This window comes from Stegodyphus dumicola, chromosome 3 (assembly GCF_044657685.1).
Source record: "Stegodyphus dumicola isolate Sdum_Otavi_A_Nest chromosome 3, ASM4465768v1".
NCBI classification, from domain to species: domain Eukaryota; kingdom Metazoa; phylum Arthropoda; class Arachnida; order Araneae; family Eresidae; genus Stegodyphus; species Stegodyphus dumicola.
The window spans coordinates 28,431,999-28,446,100 of record NC_140770.1 but is presented as its reverse complement, the minus strand read 5'-3'; the positions used below and the strand labels follow the sequence as shown (position 1 = coordinate 28,446,100).

The following is a 14,102-nucleotide window of genomic DNA, read 5'->3' as shown; positions in this document are numbered from 1 at the left end:
CCAACGTCAGTCTTTACAATAAACTCTAGTCTGGCATTGTGTCCTCTCTCCCGTTTGATTAGTTTTATGAAAACAAAGGAAACATTGTCTGGTTGGAGTAGTCTTTTTCTGCATTGATGGAATGTATTCAGGAAAGTGTTGACCTGTAAGTCGTACCAAGTTGACATTAGGACACCCTGGTCCTGTCAGCTGAATGTTTATCTTCAATTATTTGTTCCGCGATTCAGCTTCTGTAGTCCATATTACATTTTCCACTGCCTGACTGATAAATGATGAAAGAATTCCAAAGAGCTTGATTCAGAACTCGGAACTAAACTCAGTGGCATAAACAGCCCTAATGGGCCAAGGCCTGCAGTGCCCCAAAATCTGATTCTTGACCGTGGGCCACGGGGTGCATAAGCATATGCCCTGAATAAGTGGTCAGATTGTCACAAGACCCCCAGTGTTTAGTCCCCAAGCGAACTTGGTACTCATTTTATCGACCCAAGGGATGGAAATCAAGGGATGAAAGGCTGAGTCGACCTTCATCCCGACCCAATCTGAATCCTTTCAGATTTCTTCTTCTTTTTTTAAGTCCACAAAGTGAAACAATTTTGAAATGACTTATGACTTACTTTTTTCTGGTCATTAACTATTAAAGAGTTTTCGACAGTAGATTGCATTAAAGTGCACTAGGCAAAGATATTTTCAAATAAATGGTACTAGGGAAATACCAACACCCGTGGGCGAACAAAATTCAGCTGCATGAGCAGGCATATCTTAATACTTATGAAAGTAGGCATTCATCATAAAAATTGTGCAGTGGTAAGTAATGGCATTAAATTGAAGCATGCAGGCAGGTTTAGTGAGTTGTATGGCAAATGCAGGTGGTGAGTGCAATATAGCTAGTAAGAGTGCAGGATAAGCAATAGTGAGACATCATGAAAATGGCACGAAGACAGTTTGAAGCTGTGAATGGCATAAGAGTTCAAAGTCCTTCAGAAGTATGCAGTAGCTAGATAGGCCGTAAAAAGTTCAAAAGATCGTAGAATCATATGATAAAGTAAAAATTCATACAAAATAATTTTAAAAATGAAATAGTAACATAAAAATCTTGAATAAAAAATTTTCTTGATTAACATAAGCATGATAAGATGCAACACAAATAATAGGAGTCCAATTTCGGAGTTCAAGTAAATTTTAAAATTAAAATTTACAAGATACCACCATGACGAATTGTGATGAATTGTCCTTGGGCATTTGACAGTGTATTCAATGGGTTGGATCATAATCCAACATTTGTTTAATTGCGTTATACTGACTATGCTTCATCTTCTCGAAGAAGTTGTGAGCTGTCATGAGTGTAAAGTTATGCACAGATGAATTTTATTTTGAAGTATGTTCAGTTTTTTGTGCTCAGTTTTATTGGCAATTGCCCAGGCCGGCACTGCATATAGCATGATCAGTCGAATTAGAGATATATAAAGCATTTTCTTTATTTTTAGACTGAGCTTTGATTTTTTGCCGATAATAGGATAAATTGCCATGTAGGCTGCATTTGCTTTGTTTAAGATATAAGAAATATGATCTTTGAAGTTGAGAGACTTATCTTTGTAAACACCTAAATATTTATAGGAATTAGCTACAGGGATTAGAGTTCTATCTAAGTGGATATCAGTATTGACTCTTAATCTTGTTTTGTATCTCCGGTAGAGCACAATACAACATTTAGAGGCGTTGAGCTTAATTTTCCAAGTCTTGCACCAGTGATTGATCATATTGAGATGCATTTGTAAATTACTTAGAGCGAGCTGAGGACTTCTGGATTAAGTCAGTACTACAGTGTCGTCAGCGTATTTGAGTATTTTCGTGTTGAATGGGTGCGGGAAATCATTGATATAAACATTATAGAGCCGGGGGGAAAGAACGGATCCTTGCGGGACCCCGCTGTGAATTCTTTTTCTGACAGATAAGCCGTCACTGTAGCGAACTTGAAAAGTTCTGTTTTTCAGATAGGAACTAATGAGTTTTACAAAACTGTTTGGAAGCATAAAATTATTCAATTTATGCAGGAGGCCTGCATGCCACACTCTATCAAAGGCCTTTTCGAAGTCAAGATAGCATGCAGCCACCCCGTTTTCCTTAGTAAAGGCTTGCGAAACAAATTCCACCAAATTGAGAATTTGATGAGTCGTGCAGTGTCCACTGCGGAAGCCGAATTGCAGATCATCTATTAAATTGGGTCTTTCGAGATGGTTAGTGAGCCTTGAGCAGAAGATTTTCTCAAATACTTTTCATAATGAAGGTAAAAGACTGATAGGTCTGTAGGAAGTGACGAGCTTAGGATCTGTCTTTGGTTTTAAGATATTGGCTATTATTGAGTGTTTCCATTGCTGAGTGAAATAATTATTTCAGATGCAGGCATTAAAAATATTGACTATGTTAGTAATACAACATCTAGGAAGTGCTTCATTGCTAATTTGATCATAGCCTTTGGCTTTCCTTGGCTTGAGTTTGTGAATAATTTCTCTTACTTCTCTTAGTGAAGTAAAGGGAATGAAATTTGTTATAGGATAATTGTTAATACTGTCAATGGTAAAATTAACTTCTTCTTCTTGGGAGTTATTCTCAGGCGGGTGAGGATTGAAAGATTTTTTCTAATTCATTAGCCATTATATTAGCAATCTCGTTATTCTCAGGCGGGTGAGGTTGAAAGATTTTTTCTAATTCATTAGCAATTATATTAGCAATCTCGTCCTCAGATTGATAGGAGATTCCCATGTGATGAATTGCATGAGTTTGATTTGGTCTGCTATTTCTTAGAGATTTAGCAATTTTCCATACTGCTTGATCTTGAGGATCCAGGTTTGATAGGAGAAAGTCCCATTTTTTGTTTCTGAATTCCATAATTTCATGCTTGATTTTCCTGTTTAAATAGTTGATGTGCCTTTTGGCATGACGGTCTCCGGACCACTGCCATTCCTTATGTTTTCTATTCTTCTCTGCAATAATATCTTTTATATATTTAGGAAGGGAGAGAAAATTAGTGCTTTTGCAGGGATAAGTTGCATTGTTGATTGCATCTTTCATTTTAGTGGTGAATATATAAATTTCATCTTCGATATCACCGCAATGATTATAATTATTTCTGTAATTATAGTCTTTCATAGTATCAGAGAATTGGGTCCAATTTATCTTAGTTCTGTGTTTCTTTAACGGGGGATAAAAGCCATAAAATCAAAGTTCACTGGAAGATGATCAGAATTTAAAACCGTTATTACTTCTAAGAGACGAATATGAGGAATATTTTTAAGAAGTACAATGTAATTTTGAAATGGTATGTTATATATATCAATATAGTGATAGAATATAAAATAAAACTGGTGTGTATCGATATGTTGACACTATGTAATAAAGATATTTATTTTAGGTCAAATTACGGCAGAGAAAAAAGCACAATGTAGTCATCTGAACATTGTGGGAATGGTTGGCTCAATCGATAATGATTTCTGTGGAACTGACATGACTATTGGAACAGATTCAGCTTTGCATAGGATTATGGAAGCTATTGATGCTATTGTTACAACTGCTTCCAGGTTAAATATTGTATTATAAATTGATTGTCATAAATTTGCAGAATTTGAATTGGTATAAGAGTTATGAAATTGTCTGTTTATTTTTTTTAACTTGTATAGTTTTGAACATTTTTAATTCTTTCAGCCATCAACGTACTTTCATTTTAGAAGTCATGGGACGGCATTGTGGGTATGTAATTAAGTTTTCTCCCTTCTGATGATAGCTGAATTTTTGATTAAATCTAACTTTAGATATTTTTCATAGATATTTAGCTCTTGTTGGTGCACTTGCTAGTGAGGCAGATTTTGTTTTCATTCCTGAATGGCCTCCAGAGGCTAACTGGCCAGAAACTATGTGTGAAAAGTTAAAAATGGTGAGCAAATAATTCACATCATTTGCTCTTTATCCTGCCTTCTAAATTTCTGATTATAAACTCTCTGTGAAAAGTTAAGATATCCATATCTTTTATTCTCTGAATTCAATAAAGAAGCTATTTAAAAGTATATATATTATTACATGATCTGACTGTATGCTTTTTGCTTTTTATTTTACTATTGTAAACCTAGTAACCTTGAGCTTAGCACCTCGGTTGGATAGTTAGCAAGCTCCGCAATATTCTTAAGTTACTTGACAAAAGAACATGCTGTAAAACAAATAATGATAATCTAAACAATCATGCAGTAATTATTGTAATCTATCTTATATACAAATAAGTATTTTCAAGGTCTTTTTAATATTTCATGATCATCTTTTTTAAATTTAAAACTGGGTTAATACAAAAGTTGTCCATTTTTTTAATTATTATTTATTGAAGTGAAAAAGAAGAGCAAATAAAAAAGTTACATTCATATATTTGCATGATTTTCAGTAATTAGTACAGCTCTTGCTATCTACCTTGTAGTATGATCTCTCATCAGTAAAATTCCTCTGGTTTAGAATTAAAAAAAAAAAAAAAAATCTTGTAATGTTATTTTTCATGTTTTTTTTTTTTTTTTTTTTTTTTTTTTTTTTTTTTCACCATCTTAAGTTTAAAGGTTTATGGGTCAGTGAACCCTGTAATGTTTGAAAAAGATGGCAGTTTGAGGATAAGGTAAAATTTACCAATCTAAGCTTATCATTTTTCTTTCCATATGATTGAAGGAGCATGAGATCTGGAGTTCTTATGTTGATAGATAATGTCTTGGTGATTAATAAAGTTCTGGCCGGTTAAGTATAAGCTTTTGCCTCAATTTGCTCATCAGCTGACTGTACGTGTCAGCATTAGAGTTTTAGTCACATGGGGAGCTAATTCTACCATACCCCACTATACACTTAACAGAACCTGTTTGGGATGTAGTTCTTTCCTTGATGTGAGAAGGAGCAGACTGTGATACTTGAACAGTCCTGAAACTTTTAACATTATTGCAGAAAATCCACTTCTCATGACCTTGAAGAGTCTCGGCTTCTTTGGAAGTATGAACTAATTTCGACTCAAACTCAAACTAAGTGATTTATAACAATGTCCAGTAATCAGACAGAGAAAACTTGTGCTTGCAAAATTAGCAAGCATTTATGGCATACTCAAAAAGTGATGAATTTAATTTAAACTAAAATAAGTTATCCAAAGGCTATGCAGAGTGAATAACGCACAAGTTGAATCAAACCTATGACAGTGTAAAAAGCCATAATGGCAAGAATAATGCAATGCTACTATCTAAGAGATTCAACTAGCAGTGTAGCCTTCTGATCAAATCATCCAAAACCTTTCATTTAAATACTATCTCTTTCTACCTCATATGAATATGTGCAAACTAAAATGTGCATTCTTGCAGGAAAATGGAAAGCAAGAATGACAGTAAAGATATTGAATGTAAAATAACTGGTTAGATAAAAGTAAATAAGTCCTTACAACCTGACATAATTCATTCAAATAATGGTTTATTTCTGAAACAAAGCAAAGCTTTATTTTGCTTTTCTGAAGAAAGCATAAAAAGACAGGTACTGTTTCTCACCTGTTGTTGATTTACTGAAAGTTGGTATGGAATACACTGATCCAGCCGTTTGATGAACCCAAATACATCCATTCATATTTAAACTGTTGTTTTGGATACAAGTAGCATTTTAGTAATTCTTCAACGTTTGCATGGGATGCATTTTGTATGGCTTGTCCAGAATCTGCTCAGAAACCACTGATAGACATTCAGAACATAGTTGATTTGTACAGCTTCTGTCTCCATCCCTGAATTTTTAAACCAGCATTAACATGTACTGTTGCTAAATGTATTGTCCTGTACATCTGAGAAATGTTTTGTCATAGTAGAGCTGCAGTACTGTCTCTATCAAACACCTACAGCAAACAATGTCTGATATAGTCCTCATTCATTGTTATTTTAAAACATTTGAAATTATTTTATTAAAAGGTTTACTCTTACAAGCATGTTCCATTTATATGCTATCTGTCTACACGCTTTACTGGCTGAGAATTTCAATCATCACAGTGCCATGTTCAACATCAAATCCACTCGTAATGTGAAACTCCAAAATAGAGGGCGCACTTTTTGAGCAACCCAGTAATAATCTTAAAAGAAAATAAAAACATTGAAGTATATGTTTAGTCTTTTGGAAAAAAAAATAGTTGCATTATTTCCTAAAATGTTTTTAAACTAAACTTTTATATTGAATTAAGAGATCTTTGATCCCACACAAATTTTTAAAATGTAGAAATTCTCATAATTAAATAGAAATGGGCAACCTTCAAGAGACTTTGTCACTTCATAATATAATCTTTATCTTGCAGTGCAACTTTTTCTACCCCATATTTAAATGATCACTGAAATTCAGTACACTCCCATACTTTTCTCCCATAATATCATATATACTATAGAGGTATTAGGTTATTTTGAAAGTAGGAGACTGGAAAAATGAGCAATGCCCTCGCCAGAACTCAAACCTGAACGTCTCAAATACGACCCGAATGGGCTAACCGTTACATCACGAAGGCATGCCATAAGAAGGGAAAAAGGAAAATACCATATATACTCTCCCTTTTAAAGGTTGACTGGGGATTAAGGGATCCAATTGTCAAATCTTGGTGGGGAAACTCATCATCCGCCATTTTTTTTAGTTTGGGCACCACTATAGTCATCAGGTTAATTTAAAAGCAGGCAACATGAACAATGAGCAATGCTCTCGTGGTACTCAAACCTTAACCTCTCGAATATGCACCAAGTGTGCTAACCGTTTCATCACGAAGGCATGCCAGAATAAGGGAGAAGAGAAAATACCTTATAACACCACTTATGAAAGAAAATTGTGAGAATGCATACACTTCCATAATTTTCCCTTCTTGGTTTGCAGGAAATAAAATTAGCAAAAGAAAAATGCAGGCAATATGCTTATTAATGTGATATCTTTTGCACTAAATCAAGAAATCTTCAAATATATTTTTGAATGAAAAAAAACATTATTTTTTGTCTTGAAAGAAGAGTTTAAAATTGTATGTTTATATGATTATGTATTTTTAGTCTCAAAGAATGTTCACTGTGTTAATTCTATTTTTAATATTAAATATAAAAAATTGCATATAGGAGCGTGATTCTGGGCAACGTTTAAACATCATTCTTGTTGCTGAAGGTGCTATGGATAGGGAAGGCAGGGCAATTACTGCAGATTTGGTGAAAAAAGTAAGTGCATCATAACTCTTTGAATAATAATAGATTTTCTGTGACATTACTATTTGCAAATTTATTAGATTTTACAAAATGTTATGGAAATAAATAATACAAAATAATTAAATATAAATAATTTTGATTTTTAGTTGCAAATTTAGATGCCTTTATTTGTCCAAGTTATAAATCTTTGTTTATAACTGCTCTATTAAAAAAAATCCGATAATTAATAATTTGATAGTTCCAATTTTTAACTTATTCCTTTTTATACTGCTATTTCTTAATATTTTTTAATCTATAATTATCTTGAGATTTTTGTGCTTTAGTTTGTCTCGCAAGCATATCGAAGTGTTTTCATGTTAGGATCATTTTGCATCTGACGGGCAAATATGGTTGAAGCATTTTATTTTGAAAGCATGCCATACTTGAATATAAGTTGGAAATAAAGTGTTCTATTTATGAATATGTATATTAATTTAATTCAGTTTGAAATTAGAAGAAAATCTCAATTAAGCTTTTATCACTCCTCTTATTAAATCTATACCACTAGTACAGATTTCAAAATATGCTTTTTTTTTTAGGTTTTAGCTGTATTAACTTTTTTTCCAATATTATTCTTCATGTTATGACATTTTTAAGTATCTTTTAATATTTATGGAAATGTTTTATAGATTATTGTGGATAATCTTCAACAAGACACAAGGGTTACAGTGCTAGGTCATGTACAGAGAGGAGGCAGTCCATCTGCTTTTGATCGAATTTTAGTAAGTTGTTTGAAAATTTATAGGTGCAAAACCAATTTTTTTACTTCTTATTCTAAATAATGTATAATAGTAGAATTTATTAATTTAAAGTTGTCTATAATTTCTTGCATCATGTAAAATTCAGTATAAATTGTTTGCTTTTTGTTATAGATAGAACAATGCACTTGATTTTGTTATTAACCTAAAATTCATAAGGAGTTTATTTTGAATTTTCTAATGTAAAGATATTCATTTATTCACATAAAGTTTTTTCTGGTTTTTAAACCAAGAGGGAAGAACTTTTCCTTCAACAATATTGTAGGGTCAATCTTACACTACAGTTTATCTTCTTTTGCTGTAATAATAATTTTACATTTTTAAATATCATTTTAAGATGGTAGCCTTATCTAGATTTTATTTGTAGGAGCAAAATATTTGTTTGGAAAAGGCATTTCAGTTTCATTCTGTTCTGTTTGTAGAAAATACATGCCCATAAGATAGATTATTTTGCCATTTTTTACTAATGCATTAAAAGTGAATTTGAAATGTTAAATAAGCCTTAAATTTCATCTACTGAAAAAATGCTATATTTTAATTTTGCTGATATATTATGTCACAATACTGATTTCAAATATAATTTCAATATAATTCATCATAAGGGCTCAAGAATGGGAGCTGAAGCTGTTCTTGCTTTATTAGAAGCTACTCCTGATTCAGAAGCTGTTGTTGTATCACTAGATGGAAATCAATCTGTACGAGTCCCACTAATGGAATGTGTAATGAAGGTATTTACTTAATTTTGTTAATTTAAAATATGTTTCACAAATTTTGTGAAGCCTCTGTATTTTTATTGTACTGCATTCACTTTATATTATTTGAGAATTATTGAGTATATGACAGACATTTTGTGAAATAAAATTATTTTTCAAACTGCTATTAAAATGTAATAAAGGCCCGGTGGCACATTGCATAGCAGCACAACAGAACCGGGTTTCGATCCCTGGGCTGGGCAGGGTTAAGTCAACCTTTTCTCCCTTGAATGGGTTGATAAAATGAGTGCCAAGTTCGCATGGAGACTAAACAATGGGGGTTCTGCAACAAGCTAACAACTTGTCTAGGCATATGCTCATGCACCCCAGGCTCTCAGTCAGGAAGCAGCTATTGGGGGTACTGCAGGCCATGGCCTGTCAGTGCTGTTACAACACTTAGTTTAGTATCAGAATGCAATACCTTGAGTGTATGTTGTGTTGGGTGTGCTGTGTTAATCATGAGGCGACTTACTATTGGCCAGGAGGGTTGCAGCTTAGTCACATATTATACATATATATATATATGTAAGATAAAAAATATGAAAGCAAACTTCTAAATTTAATTCACTGTAACCTCTTTTATTTTATATTTCATTTGGGAACTTCATCGCTGTATTCTAAAAATAGTGCTGTAAGTCTAAACTGCATCATTCAAATTTATCATGCGATCTTATGTAACCCTTTGCAGATGTCTCTTGACCAATCACCAAATTGCAAACCAAAACTTTTCTCTCTCCGTGCTTCCATCTTGCATAACTATGCACTTCAGCGTTGCTCTCTACTCTGCTAAGGTGTAATTTTACTGGCTTGCTTTCTATCTCAACATTATCAAAAATGTAAATCTTCTGTGGAAAGGCACGACTAGAGTGCCAAGTGATTGTAGCCAAAAATATCAGTTGCAAGTAAAAATTTAATTAAAATCGCCTCGACTGCTAAGTTTTATTTATGAAGTCAAAACATTAGCTTACAATGCAATCAGAATACTTCCTCTTCAGTATAGCATAACTACGCATCAACAGTGTTCCGACTTTTTCCTTATGCTTTTATTATTTCATATATATATATATATATATATGAGACAAAATTTTGTAAGCTTACATTTTGATTTTCCTTATTGTTTTTGAGGCCCACCAGCGGCCGAGCGGTAAAGTCGCTGAACACTGGTAGTTCGGTCCGAGGTTCGAATCCCACGAACGGGCTGGCTGCATGGGTGTTTTCGTGGTTTTCCCCATGTGTAACGTGTATGCGAGCCAGTTTCCCTTAGAAAGTCCTCCACGAAGGCATCCCTCCCCTTAGGCAGATAGCCCTAGTGTGCTTTGCCGTATTTAAATACACCACACCACCTTATTGTTTTTGGTTGGTATTTTTTATTAGGTAGTCTCATATTTGGTGCTAAATATTGAAATATACTGAATGATGAATGCAATGAAAAGAAAAATTTTAGCATTAATACTTGTTTAAAAAGCATATTGCACTGTGGGTTTTAAATAAAAAAAAGGGTATATATCTTTTAACAGGGCATCCTTTAGCATTGAACATAAATGAATCTGAATTTTTGTATCATTATGGCAGCAACTCTAATGATATAAAAAGCTTCATGAAAAAATAACCATTTTATGTATAATATTTATTTTGCACAAAACTAAATTTGTGCAAATTTCTGATGTTTCTGAAGCAGAAAGATTGCTGTGAAATGGGAAAAACAAAACTGTTGTTCTTCCATGTACACAGCAATCTGTTTTCATTTGAAAACATCAGAGAATTTCACAAATTCGGTATCACACATATTAAACATTATGTATAATATCGCTGTACAGCTGTTCATGACACAATGTAAAAGGCTGCCACATTTTCTAACTGATATCTCGTTAACAATGTAGTAGTCATGAGGTGTGATACTCACTTATACATCTTCCAGTCTGTTGGTTTTTACTGTTACCTCATGTTGCCATTTCCTAGCATTGGTGGAAATTGGGACATACAAGTTCCCAATCTCCTGGGTTATGCTAAATGACCTATCAATCAATAGCGATTAGGACCGGGGAGCGACCAGGCACGTGACTGTTGGGCTGCAGCGATTTCGGGTTGATCGAGAAACTTGAACAATCGAATCGACGCAGATGACTCGGCGAGAGAACTCTGCACATAAAAAAGACGTGGATGCATGGACTGCATATCACACTCAAACTTGCATGAGATATGGTAGCTGTAGGTAGAGTAGAGCCTAGTAGTAGAGTCGATAGGGGTCAAGAGAGCGTTGACAGTCATAAAGTAGATTTATGAAAATACAGTACAGTTTTGTTCTAATTTAATTGTGAAACTGAAAATATTGTATCATAACTGTAATTAAAAAAGACTCTCTAGCGAATTTTACTGTGTCACTGAATAATGTTAAGTTGATGACAAAAAAATATTTCAGTTACATTTTTTTACATTACTTTTTAGGTGCGTAGAATGAATAAACAAAAATCAAAGGAGGTTCAGAGAAACTTCGAGAAAAGAGATGCCCTAAAACAAATTTTTGACAGGTTCGATTGGAAAGATAATTGTTTATACGTAGAATTAATATTTGCACTAAAAGTATTGCTTCCAACAAAGTGCACAGATATGAGAAATGGCAAAATTTATTCTGAACAAAAATAACATTTAGAATAATTTTGTCTGCTCATTTATATTTAACAATATTTCAGTATACTGATCCAGTAATGAAATATTTGCCAACTAAAGGATTGGATTACATCCTAGCATATAATATGGTTAGGTAGGTTACAAGCTCTTTAAAAGCCATTTGTAGAAACTTTGATTTAATATTTAATGCATCAAAATTGTTTGCAATGGATTGCAGAAAGAAACTAGAAAGGCTGGGTTGTGGTTTAATTATAAAATTGCCTGCTAGAAGATGCCGAAAAATTAAGCAAATGGAGGACGAAGTATTGTTCAACAATTTGAAATTACTGTCTTTAATGTGATAATGTATAACACCATTTCATCGATGAAAAGTAGGTTTTTAAAGGGCACAGGAAGTTGTATGAAGACGTATTGCTTCTTGATCCCAAAAACTTTTCGAAGTCATTGTTGCCGAAATCTTTCGGTTATTTATCTATATTAGGGCACTATGCAGGTATAACAACTGATAATCTTAAGGATGAATATCAGAACCTAGTAAGTAAATGGGAAATGCTAAAAAATTCAATTGAAAATCATTATTTTGAATCTGATACCGAGTCAGGAGAGAGTGCTCTATCTATCAATGAGCATTCATCCAAAACTAAATGCAATTTTTGAAAAAATTGCATCTTATGTGTATATAAATTACTCTTGAAATATAATTTATATAGTAATGCATACGTCAGTGTCCTTTTTGCTTATAAATTTGTACTCGGTCATCTATAACCCAAGTTGAATGCGAAAGAGCTTTTTCAAAATTAAAAATTGTAAAAAGTCGATAAAGGATTACTATGAAGCAAGCTAATTAGGAGTCATTGTTATTGATGAGCATAGAGAAGGATATTTTGGCCAAAGCAAAAATTGAAGATATAATGGAGGAAACATTTGTCCAGGCACTTGGAATTAAAAAAATATTTAAAGGGCTAATTATGAATCAACTGCTGTTTTGTTTATATAATTATTTAGTCACTGTTATTTATTCTTTGTAGTTTATTTGCATATATATATATGAATAAAGTGTTACTTTTGTGCAAAAGTATATTTTATATATTATTTTTTATGACTATGACAATGTATGCATAATGACATTTCATATGGGGCCTTAAGGGCAGGCATATTTTATCCTGCCAAGGCCGATTTTTTGGCCAATCTGCCACTGCCTACCACTATCGCAGAAGAACTCCTTTGCAGTGGTTTTTGATATTTTTGCTGCTTCACGGTGTACACAATCAATTGGCCCTTGGGATTGCTATAACACAAAGTATCCAAATATCATATTTGTGGATTTTGGGGGTCTAGGATAAATTGCCTATAATGGAAGCCTTAATGGTTTCTAATAAGGCAATTTTTATTTTCCTCCCTTTTTTTCCTTTCCCATATGTGCTTATTTTTTATGTGTGAGCATATTGTGATAAGTCTTTGTTATAGTAATATTCCTTTATTTATACTTCATCTGTAAATTATTCTTAATTTGCCATTAACTGGAAAAATGCTAGTCGATTTGTGCAAGAAAAGGAAATTCTATCTTGCATTATGCTTTGTGATAGCAGTCAAGAAATGAAAGTGAACAATAAACTTGTATAACATTAAACACTTAAATAATGCTTAAACAAGAAGAACATCTATGATGAAAACAAGTTTTATGGACAAAATTATTTTTTAACTGCATTACATTTTATCTATTGTTTATCAGAAGAAATAATGTCAGTGAAATGATGTGAGAAACTATTCAATACTTGTAGTAATACAACCTTTGACTGGAATAAATTTAAGAAGCTAGGTTTGTTTAAAAAGTCTAATCAGAGATGCTAAAGGCCAATCTGAATGGCTAAATAAAGTTGTTCAAATCAACCAGAGTCTGTATCTTAGAAAAATAATGCTGTAAGAATCTTACTTAACATAGTATATTCAGGAGTATGTGTTGCAGAATGGAAGAGTACTTCCTAGTTAAAGCTCATAACAGACATACTATTAAAAGTATATCATTTTTAATCCTACTAAATTTATGTGTCAGAAGGCAAAATTTTTCTGAAACTATTTTGCAGTAATTACAGCTACCAAATGTTTTGTGTATTTAAATTATCATACATTTGGCGAGATTTTGGTAAACTTGTTACTTGTTACAACAGCTGCCTAAAATTTTATATGCAGAAAGAATTTTTTATGCATATGAATTTTTATTTATGAATAATGGTTTATCAATATAACTTTATAATAATGATCGTTATTTCTCAAGTAATATTCAGAAACCATATTATTTATAAAGCTTTATTATTTATTATTATTATTATTATTTATAAAGTAAAATTAATTCAAATCGAAATGTATTTTTTAAAATACATTTCGATTTTTTTATTAAATTTTTTTATTAAATTAGATTAAACATTGATTCAGATGCTTCTGTTATATAATGTAATTGTTGTATTCTTTTAAAAATATTAATTAAAGTTAAATTTAAAATTTAATTTGCACTATTAGATAGCATTCAGCATTAAAGAAGAAATAAGCAAAATGTTTAGGTGAATATGCAAATATTTGCGCCATTTTTTACTTACCTTTCATCCACAAAAATCGTGGAGTGTCTGATCCAAAATATTATCTAATACTTTTATCCATATTAGTTGTAAGTTTTATGTTTAAACAAATTTGTAATATGTAAAATATGGATTTGTTAATATTTT

The 14,102-nt window shown here is 32.3% G+C and overlaps 1 protein-coding gene across 6 annotated transcripts in view; it reads left to right on the top strand.

Moving 5' to 3' along the window:
* Nucleotides 1–14,102, top strand: part of LOC118196110 (ATP-dependent 6-phosphofructokinase-like) — a 62,961-nt gene that overhangs the window by 16,419 nt on the left and 32,440 nt on the right. For all 6 annotated transcript variants that reach the window (XM_035367511.2, XM_035367510.2, XM_035367512.2 and 3 more), the window contains 6 exons: nt 3,410–3,575; nt 3,700–3,744; nt 3,820–3,928; nt 7,122–7,217; nt 7,874–7,966; nt 8,605–8,730. In XM_035367511.2, the coding sequence (XP_035223402.1) occupies nt 3,410–3,575; nt 3,700–3,744; nt 3,820–3,928; nt 7,122–7,217; nt 7,874–7,966; nt 8,605–8,730 (635 nt within the window). The remainder of the gene's footprint in view (nt 1–3,409; nt 3,576–3,699; nt 3,745–3,819; nt 3,929–7,121; nt 7,218–7,873; nt 7,967–8,604; nt 8,731–14,102) is intronic.